The sequence below is a fragment of the Thrips palmi genome, unplaced genomic scaffold (assembly GCF_012932325.1).
Source record: "Thrips palmi isolate BJ-2018 unplaced genomic scaffold, TpBJ-2018v1 HiC_scaffold_6, whole genome shotgun sequence".
In the NCBI taxonomy this organism is placed as follows: Eukaryota; Metazoa; Arthropoda; class Insecta; order Thysanoptera; family Thripidae; genus Thrips; species Thrips palmi.
The window spans coordinates 1,688,684-1,707,010 of NW_023144633.1; the positions used below are offsets into that span (position 1 = coordinate 1,688,684).

General features: G+C 42.5%; 6 protein-coding genes across 8 annotated transcripts; 3 read left to right on the plus strand and 3 right to left on the minus strand.

Annotated features, from left to right (window-relative positions):
* Positions 1-620: 620 nt before the first annotated feature.
* LOC117651483 (putative zinc metalloproteinase YIL108W) lies at positions 621-2,985 on the plus strand. Its single transcript, XM_034395511.1, has 5 exons — positions 621-819; positions 947-1,930; positions 2,016-2,501; positions 2,609-2,668; positions 2,743-2,985. Exons 2-5 carry the CDS (start codon positions 1,035-1,037, stop codon positions 2,957-2,959), a joined length of 1,659 nt encoding a protein of 552 aa, XP_034251402.1. The 5' UTR covers positions 621-819; positions 947-1,034; the 3' UTR covers positions 2,960-2,985.
* A 153-nt stretch (positions 2,986-3,138) lies between these two features.
* LOC117651484 (probable cytosolic Fe-S cluster assembly factor GI11683) lies at positions 3,139-5,564 on the minus strand. The gene is made up of 9 exons (XM_034395512.1): positions 5,369-5,564; positions 5,192-5,287; positions 4,927-5,082; positions 4,717-4,831; positions 4,477-4,632; positions 4,145-4,393; positions 3,814-4,048; positions 3,568-3,725; positions 3,139-3,487 (listed from the first exon to the last, which is right to left on the minus strand). The coding sequence occupies exons 1-9, from the start codon at positions 5,432-5,434 to the stop codon at positions 3,249-3,251; spliced, it is 1,470 nt and encodes a 489-aa protein (XP_034251403.1). The 5' UTR covers positions 5,435-5,564; the 3' UTR covers positions 3,139-3,248.
* LOC117651485 (vacuolar fusion protein CCZ1 homolog) lies at positions 5,555-8,129 on the plus strand. Of its 2 annotated transcripts, none has more exons than XM_034395514.1 (11): positions 5,555-5,821; positions 5,959-6,056; positions 6,138-6,231; positions 6,308-6,517; positions 6,612-6,787; positions 6,874-7,014; positions 7,092-7,237; positions 7,301-7,439; positions 7,518-7,652; positions 7,729-7,856; positions 7,928-8,129. In XM_034395514.1, the coding sequence occupies exons 1-11, from the start codon at positions 5,747-5,749 to the stop codon at positions 7,981-7,983; spliced, it is 1,398 nt and encodes a 465-aa protein (XP_034251405.1). In that variant the 5' UTR covers positions 5,555-5,746; the 3' UTR covers positions 7,984-8,129. The 2 variants fall into 2 exon arrangements, with proteins under 2 accessions (XP_034251405.1, XP_034251406.1); XM_034395515.1 differs by having other exon boundaries at positions 5,562-5,821; positions 7,095-7,237.
* Positions 8,130-8,330: 201 nt separating this feature from the next.
* On the minus strand, positions 8,331-9,785 carry LOC117651488 (acyl carrier protein, mitochondrial). Of its 2 annotated transcripts, none has more exons than XM_034395519.1 (4): positions 9,545-9,785; positions 9,090-9,200; positions 8,742-8,829; positions 8,331-8,648 (listed from the first exon to the last, which is right to left on the minus strand). In XM_034395519.1, the coding sequence occupies exons 1-4, from the start codon at positions 9,704-9,706 to the stop codon at positions 8,557-8,559; spliced, it is 453 nt and encodes a 150-aa protein (XP_034251410.1). In that variant the 5' UTR covers positions 9,707-9,785; the 3' UTR covers positions 8,331-8,556. The 2 variants fall into 2 exon arrangements, with proteins under 2 accessions (XP_034251410.1, XP_034251409.1); XM_034395518.1 differs by lacking the exon at positions 9,090-9,200 and adding an exon at positions 8,937-9,047 and having other exon boundaries at positions 9,545-9,776.
* A 228-nt stretch (positions 9,786-10,013) lies between these two features.
* On the plus strand, positions 10,014-15,549 carry LOC117651482 (putative elongator complex protein 1). The gene is made up of 15 exons (XM_034395510.1): positions 10,014-10,867; positions 10,959-11,191; positions 11,266-11,512; positions 11,599-11,770; positions 11,848-11,978; positions 12,058-12,235; positions 12,330-12,719; positions 12,815-13,720; positions 13,808-13,978; positions 14,065-14,255; positions 14,342-14,491; positions 14,568-14,658; positions 14,753-14,898; positions 14,983-15,225; positions 15,303-15,549. Exons 1-15 carry the CDS (start codon positions 10,132-10,134, stop codon positions 15,371-15,373), a joined length of 4,056 nt encoding a protein of 1,351 aa, XP_034251401.1. The 5' UTR covers positions 10,014-10,131; the 3' UTR covers positions 15,374-15,549.
* On the minus strand, positions 15,536-17,527 carry LOC117651486 (arrestin homolog). Its single transcript, XM_034395516.1, has 7 exons — positions 17,365-17,527; positions 17,108-17,298; positions 16,805-16,983; positions 16,429-16,722; positions 16,214-16,357; positions 16,009-16,138; positions 15,536-15,893 (listed from the first exon to the last, which is right to left on the minus strand). The coding sequence occupies exons 1-7, from the start codon at positions 17,471-17,473 to the stop codon at positions 15,786-15,788; spliced, it is 1,155 nt and encodes a 384-aa protein (XP_034251407.1). The 5' UTR covers positions 17,474-17,527; the 3' UTR covers positions 15,536-15,785.
* Positions 17,528-18,327: the final 800 nt, after the last annotated feature.

Sequence of the window (18,327 nt, forward strand, 5' to 3'; positions counted from 1 at the left end):
CGCGTCGGTCGGCGCCACGTGGGGCTGGGCGTCGGCGAGGGCGTTGCGTAGCTGCGGACGGGGACTCGACGGGAAGGCAGTCTGCCGCCCACTGGATGCTCACGCCGCTCGCCGCTCACGCCGCCGGCGGCCCGGAGCCAAGCCCCTCGCCAGGCGGAGGGCGGAGGGGGCTGCGAGTGGGGTAGGGCGGGGGCGGGGGAGGTGCCGCCTGCCGCCGCGGGGTGGCCGAGGCAGGCCGAGGCAGGCCGAGGTTGGGGTAGGCGGCCAAGTCCTGCGGAGAGGGCCGTAGGCGTAGGCGTGGTTCTGTGACTTGAGGGCTTCACCGGACAGCGGCACGGATTGAGATGGTACCAAGTTTGGCGAAAGTTCGTGAAATAGACTTTTAGCGGACCCGAGAAGAAGAACAGAAGGAGAGCGGGCCGCCTCCGTGCGGGTCACAAAGAACAGACGATAGAGGATTGAAAAATCGCTTATGGTCTCTTAGAGGTCGATTCGCGTCATTTTGTCGGTGAAACTGAATATTTGGGACTCATCATTCCACCCTCCGCTCCCGTCGCTCCCGTCGCTACTCCGAGCGCCAAAGACTCTAACTACGTTTCAATAAATTTCTCATACACGAGAGCTAGTCTCGTGAGGGGAGTAGGGTTAGTCGTCTGCTTTTGCTGTCGTCTGCTCCCGCTAACACAATAACACAACAAGCTTAACATCTTAACATCAGCAAATATGTTAGTGAAACAAAATGCCAGAGGCCCATCATACTCCTGATGAGTGTATTCTTTAGGGATTTTATTACCCTCCCATTTTATTATATGTGGCAAGGCAAGTTGCTTTCCAGCACATTGTGTAGTCATTGCTTTGATCTGATCGACAGTACTGTGGTCTAATTATTTTGTGTCTTTTAGTTTATCGGACTGAGATATAAAATAATTATGTTTTTCATTTTCAGGAAACTATGCTTTCTCTCCCAGCCATTGACTGCTTCACATTACTTATTTCTGTACTATTCAGTGTAAAGTCGTCACAATCAGGGCGACATGGAGAGCAAACCTATGGCCTGTTCTGCAGAGAGTCATGGTATTGACATCCTAAATTTTTGCAATAATGAAGAAGTGTCACATTCTATTGTGGTTGTTGAAGGCAATGTGAAATCTTGTGGTAACAATTGTCAATCAAGGACTGTGACTGTGGACCGTTTCAGTAGGTCATGGTGTGCTCCCAATACAACAATTCACTATGTTTCAAAAACCTGTTATTTCAAATTCATTTTAAGATTAGAGAAAGGTGTTAATACATTCTCAATCAAATACTGTTCATTTTTAACAGAATTCACTCTGGTGTTTAAGCCTAGAAACACCTCTTTCTGCGTGCTACCACTTTATGTTATATGTAAAGGCCATGACGGACGTTTTCAGGCCCCTGAATACGAAGACAATTCAATTGACAGTGCCTGTGACAGGATAGATGTAGGAATTCGACTTGTGCAGTCTTTATTTGCAGAAAAACTGAAACAGGGTGGATTTGGCCGATGTACCTTCCAACTGCAGTCGGATACAAACCCTAAGGTTCCTGATGTAAATGTATTCTATAGTAATATTTCAGTTGATGATGCTCACTCGAAGCCAATGAAGGACTTGTGGGCGTCTCTTGCCAGAGAGATAATGAGCTCTCAGTTGGGAAATGAGAAGCACAAGTTTGTCGCATTTCTGTCTTCAACTTTCTACAACGGACAATCAGTCACGGGTAGTCGACCTTCTCATGACGACATTCTCAAATGCACTGATGGTTATGTGGCCATGGGTGGAGGGGGCCTAGCATTGATTGGTACTGGGTGCTTACATACCTGGGCAACTACAGTAGATGAAGTAGAACCACGGCTTATAAATAACACCAAAGTTGACAAAACCCTGTTTATGGATGACAGCAATTATCGGTCAGTTTTGAACATTTTCATTCATTTAAAAATAAATAAGTCAACTGATTTTGTGAAATAATTTTAAAACTTCTTACTTTTACAGAGGAACTTATGGAGGCTGCTATGCTTCTACTCTTGGTGCTACTTGTCATGAGATGGGTCATATTTTTGGTCTTGGCCATACAATTCATGGCATTATGGGTACAGAATACCACTTCATTCATCAAATGTTCCTAACTGCCGAAAATGAAGGCATGACTAATACACAGCTTATAGGAGTAGAAGATCCAAGCAAACCAAGTAACATACATGCTACACAGCTAGTAAAAGAACTGAAAGTTGACTGGAGTGTTTCTGACCACAAACCACTACTCCGTCGTAAGGTCTTAGCTTTACGTTCACCTTCAAATGACCCACTTCAGGCAGCAGCTTTCAATTTAAACACCATGCAGTCCAAGAACCTTCACCCCAACAACACAGCTAATTTTCAATTTCTTCATGAAGTCTGCATACCTGAGCCAACTTTTGACAGCCAAGATAATGCATCATTTTGGCCTCAAAGCTGTTTGGCACTTTTAGCTTACGACAAGTAAGACCCTCCTTGTTTTCATTGATTACAATTATTTTTATTTTTTTTAGAGAGATGGAGAAGGGAGAAAAAAACGCAGTAATTGATTCTTTTGAAATTTGTTTCAGGTGGATAAACCCAAATGCAAATGAGGAAAACATCAGTGGCATCTCATGTGACAGATCCAGGTAACCTTTGAGTTCCTTTCATCCATTCCAATGCTGATTGATGGACTGCCTCAATTTTGTTGTTTGATTCACAGATGCATATTTTCAACGCATGGTTTGCGGGTAGTGGATCTGAGAGCCGAAAATGCCAAGTCAATTCTCCACTGGAGATTCAATCAAAACAGTGGAGTCCCAAAATTTTGCATACCAGAACACTTTATGTATCCAAATGTAAGTTCTGTTTTCACAATAGATTCAGTTGGGAATGTGTTAAAATTTAACATCAAATCAGGTGTTTTGTCAGAAGTGTAATGCTCAAGGCCAATTTCATCTCATGAAGTAAGTTACTATTGACAGTATTATTATTGGTATTTTTTTTTTCTGAAAAGCTGGGAAAAATGAACAGCTTTGTAATTTTTGTAAATATTTTTATTTATTTTCTATGTGGGTTTTTTGTCATCAAGAAGAGACATGAACTTAAAAACCTGGAATGACACTGCCTATATGTAATAAATTTATTTCCAAAATTCATGCTTCACAGCTATTTCTACCCTCCCATAATAATTAGAAACAGTGATAAAAATAATCTTTCCCAATATTGCTACCACTTGATATTGAGGGCTGTATTCATTTTCTCAACTGCGTGATAACTGGTATGAAGATTTGCTACAGTCTTATCACTGCCTGCACCCCCCAGCCAACTGTATATTTCTTGTACGAGTGGATTTGATTTTGGGTTGTGAGAAGCCAGCCCCTCATACAAGTTTTCAAGGTGAGCTGTCAGTTCCTTTTGAAGACCACCTTCCTGAGGTCTCACTTGAGCTCCTCCATTAAGACAACCTGCAAAAAATTTCCATCAATATGAAACAAAACATTAACAGCCAAGGTTTAAAAAAGAACTAAAAAATCAGCCATCTGACCTGAAGGGCAAGCCATAATCTCTACAAAATCATAGGGACATTTTCCTCTTTTCAATTTCTGCACCAAGTTTTGAATATTACGGAATCCATTAGCTACAGCAAATCTTAGCACTACCTGCCCATCTTTCTCCAAAATGGCCTCTCGAAAATCTGAATTCCTGATTTGGAGAGAAAAATCTTAAAATTAGTGTCAAAATCCAAAAAGGGTGATACTTTCAAATGACAATAGAGTAAGAAGCAGCAGACCTAAGAACTTTGAAGTTGAACTGTGCATCACTTTCTTGGAACAGTTCCTGTGCGGCAACAGCCATCACATGATCAGCATATCCACCAGAGCCTGTTCCCCTGTGTCTAACAAGAGTTCCACGATACGGTGCCTGCTCAACACAACTTGAGCCTTCCAGCCATGGAAAATCTATGTCTGATGGAGGAACCTCAGCCAAAGACAAATTCTGGGATGTGAGCATTTGCTCCAATTCAACTGTACCAATAGAAACAAAATAGAGTGTATAGAAAGAGTGTAGAAAATGATGTGAAAACTACTGTATAACAACTATGCAAGTTTCAATATACTCACGGGAGGTTATTACACAATCGACATCATGACTATCTTCGGTCTGACTGAAAAAGTCACTGCGGCTTGCCTCAAGTTTCTTGTCATAACACGGCTCGACTGTAACATGGTAGATTTGTGCTGCTCGATAGCCTTTGGTGTTTGCTAAATATTGCTTGACCAATGTGCCTTGAATTTGTTGAGGTGACTTAGTTGAACTGATGTAAGGCAGAATAAATGATCCATGTGTTTTTTCTGCATAGCAAACCCAGCCTTTGAGAACGAAAGAAAACAAGATTGAATACAAAAACCTTTTATATTTTCAAGAAGAAAGCTGTTGTTAGCCAATGTCTTACCAGGGCATGAAGAAGTTAACATTGGCAAAATTGCTTTAGAGCCATCAAGCTTTGACCTGAATCGCTCTAGAAATTCATTTTCGCTTTCAAGAAGAGATAAATCTTCAGACAGTGTCATGTCTAGAACAATATCTGCTCCAATACTTTTGAGGTAGCCTGAAAGGGCAACATTGACATAATTACTTACAAGCAAGTATCAATTTATATCATGAAAATTCATCATTCAAGAAATATAATTACCTGACAGCTTAGAAAAGGCATCCTGAGGTGCAAGACCAAAGCGAGCAGCCAAGGACAAGACTGGCTGCACAGATATTGACACCACTATAAGTTTGGCTTCACTGGCATTGCCAGCCTGAAAAAGAAAAGACACATCATGAATGTGTAAAAATTAGACAAGATACGACAAGATTGAAATGAGAAAAAGGTCATCTAAATAAAATCCCAAACCTCTTTCAGCTTTTTGTTGTTTTCGAAAACTCTTAACATCTCATCTTGACTTTGTTGAGTAATTAGAACACTTTCGGCTGAAGTGATACACCCACTACAGGCAAGGCAGTCACTTAACGTAATGTCGACTCTCTGCAACTTCTGTGCTTGTCCCACCTAAAATGCAAGTATTATTAGTCCAGCTTGACAACGAGACAACAGGAACACAAATCTTTGATTGAAGCAGCGACTATTCACCACCGTTAGGAAGTGACTCGAAACCTACATCGTTCATTTGAACATATGATCCATCGTCCTGGATTTTTATTTTTGCTCCCGTTGCTGATGGGGTTTTTTCAACCACGACTGGTTTGATGCATTCCTGAAACAAACAAAACATGCTTAGTAAAAAACCAAATAAATGAACAAATGTCAAGTAACCTTATATGCAAAAACATCATACCTGGGATGGTGTGATAAAATCATCAAGGTCAGTCAACTGAAGCACTCCACTAAAACCTGATGTCATCTTGTTGAACTGCTAATACTTGACAGAATTCGTGGTGCAAGATACAACACTTTTTTCAAAAAGCCTCAACTGAGTAACAACAGCAGAAAGCAAAAACAACAAGTTGTGCAATACTAAATTTCTCATCTCTCAGCTGTTTGCATTTATTTTTCATACAAAGACACTGTCATAAAAAATAAAGCAGAAGAAAATTGAGAGAGTCGGCTGTCAAACTAGATGTCTCCCGTTATTTATTTAGGGGCTGTTGACGGGTACTCTTAACGGGGTTCCTTATTTGGTGATATTTTCAACAGCTACGCAAGGAACTGAAGTATGGCACATGACTCTCCCCTGTCTCTCAAGTATTTTTACATCTACAACTCGAGCTATGGTCAGAAGGAGGGGGAGGTTAGTGTTTGTTGATTTATTGCTGAAGCTAATCTTCTAAATTTATTACAGAAAAGTCTACTTTCAGTCTACCAGATTTTTTAACCGAAATTATGACCTATTTAAACGTTAATTCAATTTCTGGCATTTGGTTGCAGGAGGCGCAGAAAATCCTCTACTATTATCCTACGAAAACAGATTTGGATTCGCAAATTAAAAACGTGGGACTCACAGAGGCCATAATTAAATTCACAGAGTGAGTAAATCCTTTGTGGACTTGCAGTTTTAACTCCTGTAGGATCTTCTCTAAACTTTGTAAAATTTTGTTGTGAAACAGAACATTTAATTGCAACCAGCAATGTGAATCATTGCATACTCAAAAGACAAGGCAACTCTACTATCAACCAGAAGACGGATTTTGGATGGTCTTGGTAAGTATCTCTCGATTTTATGCTCTCTCTAGTTATTTTTTTTTTAATGCCATAAGTTTGTCTTTTCTCTTTTCAGGTTCTAACTGTCCCTACCGCAACCAAAACAAAAGAAGGCATTGACCACCTTGAGTATCAGAGTGATGAAGTTCAAGACAATATCTACTGGGCAGTTTTAAAACAGGCATATAGAAGCTTTCAATTGTTCAATGGTAGCTTCAGTAATATATTAGACTCTGAAAAAGATCCAACAAAGCTAAGATACAAATTGGACCACTTCTTTGCTAAGGTAATGTTTCGTTTCAAATATAATTGGTGTTTCAAAATTTGCTCCTTATTGTTCCATTGTTTAAATGAGCACGATTTTATTTTTCCACTTACAGTACTTGATAAAGTTAAAGCCACAACATGCTGATATCTTAGATGTATTCCATGGTATCCAATTTTTACCCTTGGATAAAAAGACCTTTCTTCATGTTCAAACTCTTGTTAATTTGCTGGAATGCTCCTTCCCTAAAGTAAGGCATACAGCATTTCTCTACAATGATCAGCTTGTATGGTATGAATTTCATTTCTTTACTTTCTGTTCTCTCATGTGTGCGTTCCAACTATCCATTCTTCTCATTTCCGATCTTTTCAAATTAGGAGTGGCTTGGAACCTGACGATATGCAAGCAATGTATCGTTACCTCATCACCAGCTTACTTCCTGCTCAGATGGAGACAGAACTGCAAGGTGGACCAATGCCTCGTCAATCTGCAGCTTTTTCTGCACTGCATTTTGGGAGGTAAGTTTTTATCAATTTTTTTCTCTGAATGGATTGTTGGTTGCTTGTTTCGCTATGAATCTGTGTGCTGTTGTCAGCAGGTTTGTCTCTGGACCCTCTAATCTGCAAGGCGATGATGTTGGTAAAATACCTAAGGTCTACTTAAAGAATGATGACGGCCCAGTGATTTGTCATCTTGTAATTTACCGGGCCCTTAATGCAACTGTCTGCCTTTTTATTGATGGTAAGGTTTCAAATTTCTCAATGCCTTAAAAAAAATTAAGTCTAATTTCTGTTAATTTTTCAGAGGCAGTTTCTCTAGAAATGGACTTCTTTCAGAGATTAGATATTTTTCTGGGTCATAGGCTCACATCACTTGGATCAGAAATAGCTGAACAATTTAATCACAGTGTTGCAAGTGCTGCATCTGCAGAATCTGGAGCAAAGTAAGTTTATAATTCTTTGGTAAATTGTGTTGATTTTATTGTCAGATGGTTCTTAAAAGCAATGTGATTCCTGTGCAGATTTGTGTACTTCAATCAATTAAACCGTGCTCAAAAGAGCACTATACATTTAGATAACAGGAAAAGTGGTAACATATCAGTACCTGTAGATGTTCTTAGAATATTAGCTGATGTAAATGCAGATTTTATGGAAAGGTAAGTTGGTTCTTCCAGAGAAGATATTACTTAATCAATTTTTTGTAGGAATTATGACTTTTTTCTCTCTTTATAGGAAGCCAACCACAGGTGAAACAATTGTTAAAACAATGAATGACTTTTGGGTTGTGGGAAAGTTATCCAATCTACGTGAATTTTATGTTGTCATCCACCACAAAAATGCCAACCTTATTGAAATTAATGGTAAGTATATACTTCAGGCACTCTTTCTTGTTTTTTGTTGTTTTTATCTCACTTGTCTCTTCTCTTTACAGAGGAAGTTAAGAAACTCTGTGATAGTCAGTTCAAGAGCATCTTCTTTAATGAGTAAGGATTTGATCTGGCAATGGTAGTTTTTATATGTATGTATATCAATTTTATTTTGTTTCCCAGTATTGGAAAGACATTCCAATCCAATCATTGTTAATTTTATTGTCTAATCTGTGATTGTTTCTTTGTATAAATGCTTTCAAACTTCATGGTTCTACTTTATTCATACAAGGTTCAGGTGCTAAAAAGACTTCATCAATTCTTTTCAAATTTTATTGGTAAATTTTTATAGATATAAAAAAAAAGGCAGACCGGATAAAGACAAAATGTGAGTAGCACATAAGTTTTACATGTTTTTACTTAGTACTGTACCGTATGGACATGCCAGGTAGAAGCCAAGGAACAAAATACACTTCCAAAGAAATCTTTATTACAACATGTGTGTCTGCTAGGAATCAATGAAGGTGAACAGGGTACTTACTCTTTTTGAACAGAACTAGACCTTTTGAAAATCACATTTTGTCCACAATTGATAGTGCATCACTTTTGGGATGTACAAAGGCATTAACATTGCACCACAACAGCACTACTTATGTACACAATTAACAATAACATGCTAAGAGAAAACCACACATTATTCATAAATATCTTCTCTATCGGCAACGTAGCGAATAATGTCTGCTGGTTTGGCTAACCTCTCGGCATCACCATCTGGGATTTCAAAACCTACAAATAAAGAAAAAAGGATTTGTTAAAAAAATGGTCTAACAATGTGGCACTACATTGATTTATTTTCAAAGGGGTTGATTGAATACAAACCAAATTCATCCTCAATTGCCATGATAATTTCAACATGATCCAGGGAGTCTAAACCCAAATCATTAATGAAGTGAGAGTCCACAGTCAGCTGTAACAAACAAAAAACGTGAAGCATTTAAAGATTTACACATCAATCAATGTTTTAAAACTTATTGATTAAACAAACAACGAGCTCGTCATACAGAATTTCTCTACCTTTTCAGGATTGATCTTGTCAAAAAGTTTAAGCACAAGAAGTGTTCTATCCCGGATGAGGTCCAGTGTCAAAGGTGGTGCTCCAGAATAAAATCGAGTCAGAGCCGTTGTCTGCAAATGAAAATAAAGACATTAACAAAATTATGTGTGTACCTTTTCCGCAGTGACCTTGTCAAACGCGCGCAGCAGAGTCAAAACTCTCTCTTGAAGATCATCAATAGAGATGGGTTTCGATGAATAATTTTGAAGTAGCTGTACCTTGAGCTTGCAGGGAAACAAAGACAAAATTCGTCAGTGGCGTAAAATAGACGACATTGAGTGGTTCGCGTTTTAAAATTCTATAAAGAAGGAAGTAGAAATGAATGAAACAACAGCTCGCGATGAGAAACTTGATAACTTTGTAAACGGCACCGCATCAAGGTGCCAAAGCATCCCTAACCTTCAATACACAAGATACGACAAGAAAAGATTTGCCAGCCAATGGCACGAATTTCTAGAGAGATATGGCAACTAAGAAAGATAAGTAAACGCTTAGAGAGTTGAAGCAAGATACAAAACAACGCCGATAAAGGCGAAAAGTTAGGAAATAGAGGCAGACATGGACCCACCTGCTTTGACACGAGAAGGGAAGATGTTTGTGGGCCATTCCATTGCTTCGTGTGCAGGTGATTGTTGGAAATAGAGCTAGCAGCCGCTTTGGGAGCGACTGTTAGGAAAGCTCGGGCACTAAGTGCCAAAGATCTTCTAAAACCGAGTGCTAGAGCAGCCATTTTACTGCAGAGGACAAGACCCACTAAACAGCTGAACTTCTTGAACACCCGGTCGGCGCCTTCTCAATCTTTGAGAAATCGACCGGATATAGCACCAAAATTTATCAGTTTGTCCATGTTGTGTCTTGGCGTAATGTAAATTTCTTTCAAACTTCTGGAAATTATCAAAAGATGCAAGCGACAGCAAAGTTCTCTGACTGTTTTCACCAAAGCAACATCGGAAAAATGGTGATTTATTCTCTGTTTTGTAGGGCAAATAACCTTTTTAAATCGATCCTGAAATGTTGTGTGTCTTGCCGCTGCGTTCGCAAACCTGGAGCACTCCGAGGTGTTGTTCTGCCGCACAACACACCTGACTCACGGGGGTTAGAACTCAAGTTTATTTTGCTTGTTTATTCAAGAAGACTTGATTGTTTCAACCCAAGATGAGGAATTTATTTGTGAGCAATCATAGGGAGTATTCCATCCCTGGGCTGAAGCTCGCCACTGCCGAAGACTCCCAGAAACTGCTAGTTATAGACCACATTAAGAATGCTGTTTTTGTGGAAAGTTGTGGCACTGTGTACAGATATTCACCCGAGGGTGAAACTCTTGTGGAACTGTTCAGCTCAACTGAGTACTACAGTAATGAAGAACCTGTTCCCACAATCGTGGGAATGTGTTATTTTCAAGTGACAGATACCATCTGTCTGGCAGTCGACAAAGGAGACTTGTTGAGCCTCAGTGCATCGACACTTGGGGAAGTAGAATGTGTTGGTTTCGTTGAATCAGGACTGCAGCTCATGGAGCCTAGTCCAGACGAAGATGTATTGGTACTGGTGACAGCCCAGAACACTGTTATAACTATGACAGCTTCATTCGATCCTATCAATGAAACAGATTTGCAGCAAAAAGAGTTTGGAGAAAACAGATTTATAACAGTTGGATGGGGGAAGAAGGAGACCCAGTTTCATGGCTCTGAAGGAAAAGCTGCAGCTCTAGCCAAATCAACGACCCAAGCTGCGCCAATATCAAAATTTGACTCAGGACTTCCTCAAATAACGTGGAGAGGAGATGGTTCATTGTTTGCTGTCAACTCTGTAAATCAAGAGACGGGCGAGCGCTTTGTCCGTGTATTTGATAGGAAAGGAGATTTGATGTACACTAGTGAGCGCATTCCTGGTAAGCCCCCAGTTAGAACAAAATCTTTTTTTCTCTTTATAATTCTTTATTTGTTTGTTCAATTTTTCATTTGTTGCATATTTCTTTGCAGGCTTGGAAGGAGTGGTATCTTGGAGGCCTTCGGGTAACCTTATGGCTTGTACCCAAAGAATGCCAAACAAGCATGTGGTCTGCTTCTTGGAAAAAAATGGTTTAAGACATGGAGATTTCACTCTTCCCTTTGCTTTGGACACTGTACGTGTTCGCCAACTTTTATGGAATGCAGAATCGAGCATTCTTCTAGTGTGGTGTCAGGTTTTAGAGGGAGTTCCTCCACCAGCAGGGGTAAGCATCAAATGCCATTCATTGTCTCTCATGATATCTTTTGTATAAATTCACGAAATAATTCCCTTTTGCAGTTGGTAGCTGGGCAGAATACCCTTCTGCTGTGGACTGTTAACAATTATCACTGGTACTTGAAGCAAAGAATAGATTTGAAGTCTGAGCTCAGCCCTGTCGCTGCTCGTTGGGATATGGATTCGGGAAACAGATTACATATTATTTGCACGGGAGCCAAATATATTAGTTATGAATTCTCTTGGCGAGTAGACCACAGCAATGGAATGACCAACACTGATGGTGCTTTTGTTGGAGTGATTGATGGAGGTTGGTTAGCAAACTCTGTAGCTTTTCTTCTGCTGTACAACTGTCTGCATATAAACTTTTTTTTTTTTTTTTTTTTTTTTTGGCAGATTCTCTGTTACTAACATCTTTTCGCTATAATGTGATACCACCTCCCATGTGTGGTACAACACTGAAACTTGCTGCCCCAGCTTTGGAAGTAGTATTTGCTCCCCAACACGTACCGTCTGCAAAAGAACTTGAATGCCGGTACCTCAATACAAGCTCCACAGAAGACTCAGGGTATTTCAATATTACATTTTGAATATTATTAAAAGGTGATGAAAAATGTTTCTATTGATCAATTTCTTCACATTTAGGTTTGGAGAAGTTGTTGAATCCTTAAGTTCAAATCCAAACAACTTCTGCGTCCTCTTGAGTAATGGCTTGTTTGCTGCCTATTCTTATGTTGGGGGACCTCGAGCACCAAACCCAAGTCACACACTGGCTGGCAAGTTTAAATAATAGATTTGAATAATTTAACATTGCATTTGCATATGGCTAATTTCTATTTTTGTTTTGTTTTTTAGGAACATACCAGATAGAGTGGGAGGGTGATCAAACCATTCCCAGTCATTGTTTCCACCATTGGACTTGGGTGTCCCGTGATTCAATGCTTTGCAGCACCACACTTGATAATCAGTCACATTTGTGTGTTTTTGAAATGGATCCTTTGGGGGCTGTAGAGTTTGGTCGAATTTCTCTGAAGTACGTAAACAGTGTAAATATATAATTAACCAACTTGAAAAATCACTGAAACCCAAATGATTAATTTTTGAAACTTTGTCTTTGAATTTAATAGGAAGAAAATTGCTCTCTTGAGCAATGTTGAATCAATAGCAATGGGTGTGGACACCAACATTGCATACATCCAGTTGTCAGACGGTAAAGTTTTAAGCTACTCCATCGATTCAGATGCACTGGTGGAAATGTTCACTTTTCCTCATCCTGTTGTGAAAATGGTGGCGTGTAGAGTGGATAAGGAGACCAATGGTGGTCAGGAGATTATCCTTGGTCTTGCCAACCATAATCGACTCTATGCCAACACTGACTTAGTGATGAGCAACGTTACCTCTGTCGACTTGCATTCTCAGTTCCTGCTCCTCACCACATCTCAGCAACAACTGTTTTGCTGCCCTCTAAAAAGAGCATCAATTTTATCTTTGTCAAAATCAAGTGCAGAGATAGTGAGGTAAATAGTTGATTATTTAACTCTAAATTTAGAGCTTTTAAAAAAAATATCTACAGTTATAAATTAAAGCTTTCTTTTTTGTATTTATATTACAGTTACGGTGTTGCTGAAAGGAAAGTTGAGAGAGGATCACGTTTAGTTGTTGTTGTTCCTGATGGAAATCGAGTTATTCTGCAGATGCCTCGTGGTAATCTTGAGTGCATTGAACCAAGAGCACTGTCTCTTTGCCAATTAGCCATTTTGTTAAACTCCCAATCCTATTTTGAAGCCTTTGACTTGGCCCGCAAACAAAGAATCAATTTGAATTTATTTGTCGATCATGATGCAGATCTATTCCTTCAAAATATTGATATGTTTGTTAAACGTGTCACCAATCCTCAATGGCTGTGTCTCTTCCTTGCTGAGCTGCAGGACGAAGACTGTACAACTACAATGTACAAAGCTCATTATCCTGATGTTCGATCAGCATCACTTCCTGATAAAATCAACACAGTTTGTGATGCATTCCTGGCATCTGTAAAAAAAATGGATGATTCAGAATCAGCCAAGTTGACTCTCCCGATTCTTACTGCATTAGTCCTGAAAAGTACGCCTGGTGGACTAGAATCAGCTTTGACATTAATTAAGACCTTGAAAGAGTCAGAGGATAAAGCTGAGGGAGCTGTGCCTTGGACTTCAGCATTACGACATTTGTTGTATCTGCGGGATGTGAACCAGTTGATGGATGCAGCCTTGGGCATGTATGACTTCAATCTGGTTGTCCTTGTTGCTTCAAAGTCTCAGAAGGATCCCAAGGAATATTTGGCCTTTCTCAACAAATTACGTGAAATGGAACCTAATTATCAACGCTACAGCGTAGACAAACACCTGCGAAAATGGGGATCAGCCTTATTAAATCTCATTCAATGTCCAGATGATCATACTGATGAGTTGCTTCAATTTGTTGTGAACCAAGGATTGTTCAGAGAAGCACTACGAGCTTTGCCAAATTCAGATGAAAGGTATAATGTTTGTCAATTTATTACTTCATTTTCATTTACTTGCTTACATTTCTTCTTCTAAAATTACATTCCTTGATTGTAAAACAGGTTTAAAATGATTGCATCAGCTTATGCAGATAAGCTAGCATCTCAACGTCTGTACAAAGAGGCAGCAGTCATGTACCGAAGAGCTGGTGATTTCTTCAATGCTATGTTGTCACATCAGAAGGCCTTAGCTTGGAGAAATTGTATTCAAGATGCTACTGCCGCTAAAATCATGTTTGTCAAAAAATTGTATTTTTTTCCCGTTTTTGACCTTAAATACAAAAGTAATTTATATCCTTTCATTGTATAATTTGTTTTAGTGATGAAGACCTTAAAGAGCTACTCGGTGATCTCGCAACTGCTCTTCAAGGAGCTTGCCAGTTTGAAGAGGCAGCAATTATTTATCATACATATTTACAGCAACCATTGGAGGCTGTGAAAGCACTTTGCCTTGGCCATCTCTGGCCTGAAGCTCAAAGAATTGCAACCACATTCCAACTGAGTTGCTTGGGTATGCTCTGTTTTGAGTTCTTTTTTTCTTTTTTCTTTTTTTCTTTTCTGTTCTATGAAGTACCTAATATTTAATCTATCTTACAGAAACTGTCATCCATCCGTCAGCTTTGGAGTACGCGGAGACACTTTCTACCCAAGTTAAAAACGCTGCTGATCTGTTTAATACCCACTACTCCAGACTTGTGGAATTGAGGAGAGAGAAACAGCTTGCCCGCGAGAGACTGGAGGCTCAAGGTGACATTCTGTGTGCTGCTTGTTAAATTTTAATTTTTGCTCAATTTTCTGAACTAATATAAATTGGCATTTTCAGATGGTGATGTTGATGGCTATGGTGAAAGTGATTTGCTGTCTGACACAAGTAGTGTGACAGGCAGTTCTCTGTCGTCTAAAGGCTCTTCAAGGTAAGCAAATTTTAAGAGCCCTGTAACACAGGTTTTAAGGAGGAATTTCTGAATATATCAGTGCCACTTATTGATTTTATTCCTCCTGCCCTAGCCTGTCATCTGGAAGTAACAGATCAAGCAAAAACCGCAGAAAGCATGAACGTAAAATCCTGAGTCTGAAGAAGGGAAACCCTCATGAAGAGTTGGCTCTTTTGTATGCTTTACATCAATGTATTTCCTCATCATTTTCTTTGAGAGGTATGATAAGAAACTGAAGTACTCCCAGTAACTCTCACAAGGATTATTTGAATGATACCAAGTGATTTTCTTTCTGTCCTAAAGAGGAGGTTAGTTCCTTGAGCAATACTCTTGTGGATTTTGGAGATGATAGTACTGCAGAAGATCTTCAAAACTCACTATCCAAAACTCTGAAAGCTATGGAATCAAGCTTCAATAAAATTTGGTTGCCTTCTTTGAGTCTTGGCTACAATTCTCAGCAGGCATTTGGACCCAATGCAACATCTAACATGCTCGCATCAAGTATCAGCTCCAATTCAACAAATCAATTAGATATGACCTTACTGGGTATGTTTCCAACCAAAAATTAGTCTTATTTCTTTGCATACAATTCCTCTTGTTTTATTTGTTTCCTTCTTTTTCAGAGCCCCTGTACCGCTTTCCACCAGTGGTCCGGCCAGTGAAGTGGGAGATGGATATGTTAAAGAAGACCTGAACACTGTTTCTGAATAACTTGTTTTAAGTTTGACATTGTCAGCAAAGACAAAATGAAGCTGTTAGATGATTGCCTTTTGGCTTCAAGTAGTTCATAATGGCTCATTTTGGAACATATTGTGATAATTTATAGGTACATTAACATGAAATCAAATAAATTTGATTTTGCCAAAACAATTTTACTTAATATTTTTATTTCAATCCCACATTGCGGAACTCTTCAATGCACAGTCTGCCAAAAATACATATTAAAATACAAACCCTATCCATTATTTTCAAAATTCCTCCAAAATTCAAAGATGCATTACCTTACATTGTACATGTAGCAAAAATATAAAGTGTGAATTCAATTTTGTGGCACTCTTTGCAATTGGAGTAAGTCAATCGAGGCCATAAATGATGAGATTTAAACATTAACACGCCTGAACCGCAAATTCCACATCCGCGCAGTCGACGGTGTCTTGGCGGAAACACTCGACGTCGGCTTGGCTGTCCGCGTGCACCAGTCTCACCTTCGAGGGCTGGAAAGGAAAATGAGACAGCACCATCAATTTATGGCTCAAGAACAGCCACGTAGCATGAAGTTTTAGCGTAAATTGGAGCTGGAGAATTGAAAAAAATCGTGGAATAACTTACCTTGGGGTGCATGAGCACGAATGGCAACTCTGCGGTGAGCTCTCCTCCCAGAGCGCCAAGGAACAGCTTCACCTTGACGGAGTACGACACGACTATGCCGAACGCATCGCGTTGGTCCGGCGAGGCGAGCCTGAGTCGGAACGAACAAATTTGAAAGTCCCTCCTTCCGGACCGGACATTTGCCGAACGTGTTTCAACGACTTACAGTGTGGAGGACGCGAGGTTGGTGTCCTCCCTCTTGATCTGTCCGTCCAGGGCGATGCCGCGCCGGTCCTTGTTGGAGCTGAGCGTGGGGGTGAGGTAGAGGACCTTCTGCAGGCACGACCCAGGCTGGATGGGGCAGCCCTCCCTGCAGAACAACCAAGGCGTCATCGTCCGACACACGCTAAAACTGGTTAAGGGCGAACTTGAAACACTGACTGAGTCTCCATGGACGCGATGGACGAGCGGTACTGGCCGTTCTGGAACAGCACCACATCGACGCCCTGCTGCACCATGGCCTTGATCTTCTTCACGACCTTGTTGCTGTTGTTGCGGATGCAGATGTTGACGGCGATCTTCTCGCCGTGGTGGTACAGCTGCTTGTCCAGGGTCACCTCGAGCTCCATCTCGCCGGGGCTCATCATGAAGTCCTTGCGCACCACGGTGCAGGGCTGCCGGCCCTGCTTGGAGGGGGCGTACTGCACCTTCCTGATGCCCATGGCCACGCTGCTCCTGCACTCACAGAAACCCAGCGGTGACGCGGACTGCAGTGTCCCACGCGCTCGAAAGACAGCGAGAGAGAGAGAGAGCGCACCTTCGATGGCTGCGGTCCGTCTCCGTCTCGCCGACGAAGATCTTGACGTAGTACTGCACGCCGCACGGCTCGCCCTCGTCCTCCGCGCCCGGCTGCAGCATCACCGAGGCCGGCGCGCTGGCGGGGACGTTGAAGGCGAAGGGCACGGCGTTGGGGCCCAGCTTCTTCAGCAGTCGCTCCTGCGGCGGTAAGAGGGGAAGCGTGAGAAGCGCCTGGGAGGTAGGCATTGCCACGCCACGCGTGTTCGGCGGGCTGGCCTACGCTGCGTTCGTCAGGCGCTCCACTCCACCTCCCTCCACCCACCTGCAGTCGCGTGTTGTTCCTGTCCAGCTTCTCGGGCGGCGGGTACACCTGCTCGGACGCGAGGAACAGGTCCTTCTGGAAGTTGAGCCCCATGACCTCGTCCTGCTCGCGGCCGTAGCGGAAGGAGCACACCACCTGGCCGAACACCTTGCGGCCCTGCAGGTACTCCGGGTCCACCGTCACCACGCCATCTGCGGCAGCCACACGACGCGCTCAAGGACCCGCGACCCGCGCTCGCGGAGACGGTCCGTGTTTACCTATGGGTTCGACGCCCGAGATGTGGTCGACGAAGTCGCGCTTGCCCAGGTACAGCGTCACCTTGCCGTTCGGGGAGCACTTCTTGAACACCTTGAAGTTGACCACCATGTTGGCACTGTCACTGCCGTTCCCCGTTGCACAACACACTCCGACGGACTGGCCTCCGCAGGTGGCGCCGCCCCCTTATATGGGCTTCGCTGCCCCCGCGCCGCCCACCCTGCCCGCGCCTGTGCCCGGCCGTCCTGGTCGCCATTCAGGCCGCAGCCACGTAGCGCGGCCACTTCGGCCCGCTTCAGCCCCTGCGGGTCCCCGGGTCGGTGGCGGTGCCCCGGCGTGGCGTAGCGCGCCCCTGCAGGGCTTCCTGTAAGTCTGTTAGCGCGGGTGACGCGTTGCCGGCCGTCGCGGACCTCATCGCCCGGCCGCCCGGCCGCCCCCGCAGGACGTCACGTCAGCCAAGCGCCGCGGCAAGCGGCAGGCCGACCGGCCGCACCCAGCACTCCGCCAAATCTCCGCCGCCCCCTCCGCCCTCCTCCCGAGACGGGGTGCAGGCCGTGCAGGCGTATGCAAGGTGGCCCGGCCCGCGCCCTGGCCTTCACGGCCTTCAAGGGCCTAGCCTGGCCCAGCCCTCGTCAGGGTCAAGCCTGAACAGGTGGCCGTCTCGTCTCGCCGCGCACGCCACCCTTGTCGAGGGGCACGTGTTGAGGCACGTGGCAGGCCGTGGCGGGCGTCGGCCAGCTCGTGCGTGTGCGTGCACAAGTACGGCAGGGGCCTCGAAAACCCGGAACCACCGCAGCGGGTCAAACCTAAAGAAAAAAATTTAAGTCACAACGATTTTGGACGTGTTGACTTTTTTTTTTAGAGATTTTAAAGAAAACTTTTTTTTAGTAAAATCAATGCGATTCTACAAAAATCATCGAGCTGTTTGTCACGGCGCACGAGGGCGCGCCCCTCGCTTCGTTCGC

What these genes read in the sequence shown, in the direction of transcription:
- LOC117651483 (XM_034395511.1), top strand. Translation starts at nt 1,035, where the DNA reads ATGGAGAGCAAACCTATGGCCTGTTCTGCAGAGAGTCATGGTATTGAC. An exon ending in GCACTTTTAGCTTACGACAA is followed by an intron (nt 2,502 to 2,608) that starts GTAAGACCCTCC and finishes AATTTGTTTCAG; the next exon opens with GTGGATAAACCCAAATGCAA. An exon ending in ATCTCATGTGACAGATCCAG is followed by an intron (nt 2,669 to 2,742) that starts GTAACCTTTGAG and finishes TTTGATTCACAG; the next exon opens with ATGCATATTTTCAACGCATG.
- LOC117651488 (XM_034395519.1), bottom strand. Translation starts at nt 9,706, where the DNA reads ATGGCTGCTCTAGCACTCGGTTTTAGAAGATCTTTGGCACTTAGTGCC. An exon ending in ACAAGGTCACTGCGGAAAAG is followed by an intron (nt 8,830 to 9,089) that starts GTACACACATAA and finishes TGTTTGTTACAG; the next exon opens with CTGACTGTGGACTCTCACTT. An exon ending in GGCAATTGAGGATGAATTTG is followed by an intron (nt 8,649 to 8,741) that starts GTTTGTATTCAA and finishes CTTTATTTGTAG; the next exon opens with GTTTTGAAATCCCAGATGGT.
- LOC117651482 (XM_034395510.1), top strand. Translation starts at nt 10,132, where the DNA reads ATGAGGAATTTATTTGTGAGCAATCATAGGGAGTATTCCATCCCTGGG. An exon ending in TTGCCAAATTCAGATGAAAG is followed by an intron (nt 13,721 to 13,807) that starts GTATAATGTTTG and finishes ATTGTAAAACAG; the next exon opens with GTTTAAAATGATTGCATCAG. An exon ending in ATTAGATATGACCTTACTGG is followed by an intron (nt 15,226 to 15,302) that starts GTATGTTTCCAA and finishes CTTCTTTTTCAG; the next exon opens with AGCCCCTGTACCGCTTTCCA.
- LOC117651485 (XM_034395514.1), top strand. Translation starts at nt 5,747, where the DNA reads ATGGCACATGACTCTCCCCTGTCTCTCAAGTATTTTTACATCTACAAC. An exon ending in ATGGTCAGAAGGAGGGGGAG is followed by an intron (nt 5,822 to 5,958) that starts GTTAGTGTTTGT and finishes ATTTGGTTGCAG; the next exon opens with GAGGCGCAGAAAATCCTCTA. An exon ending in TCTGCAGAATCTGGAGCAAA is followed by an intron (nt 7,440 to 7,517) that starts GTAAGTTTATAA and finishes ATTCCTGTGCAG; the next exon opens with ATTTGTGTACTTCAATCAAT.
- LOC117651486 (XM_034395516.1), bottom strand. Translation starts at nt 17,473, where the DNA reads ATGGTGGTCAACTTCAAGGTGTTCAAGAAGTGCTCCCCGAACGGCAAG. An exon ending in ACGGACCGCAGCCATCGAAG is followed by an intron (nt 16,723 to 16,804) that starts GTGCGCTCTCTC and finishes CTGTGAGTGCAG; the next exon opens with GAGCAGCGTGGCCATGGGCA. An exon ending in TCGTGCTCATGCACCCCAAG is followed by an intron (nt 15,894 to 16,008) that starts GTAAGTTATTCC and finishes TTTCCTTTCCAG; the next exon opens with CCCTCGAAGGTGAGACTGGT.
- LOC117651484 (XM_034395512.1), bottom strand. Translation starts at nt 5,434, where the DNA reads ATGACATCAGGTTTTAGTGGAGTGCTTCAGTTGACTGACCTTGATGAT. An exon ending in GTTAACTTCTTCATGCCCTG is followed by an intron (nt 4,394 to 4,476) that starts GTAAGACATTGG and finishes TCGTTCTCAAAG; the next exon opens with GCTGGGTTTGCTATGCAGAA. An exon ending in CGATTGTGTAATAACCTCCC is followed by an intron (nt 4,049 to 4,144) that starts GTGAGTATATTG and finishes CTATTGGTACAG; the next exon opens with TTGAATTGGAGCAAATGCTC.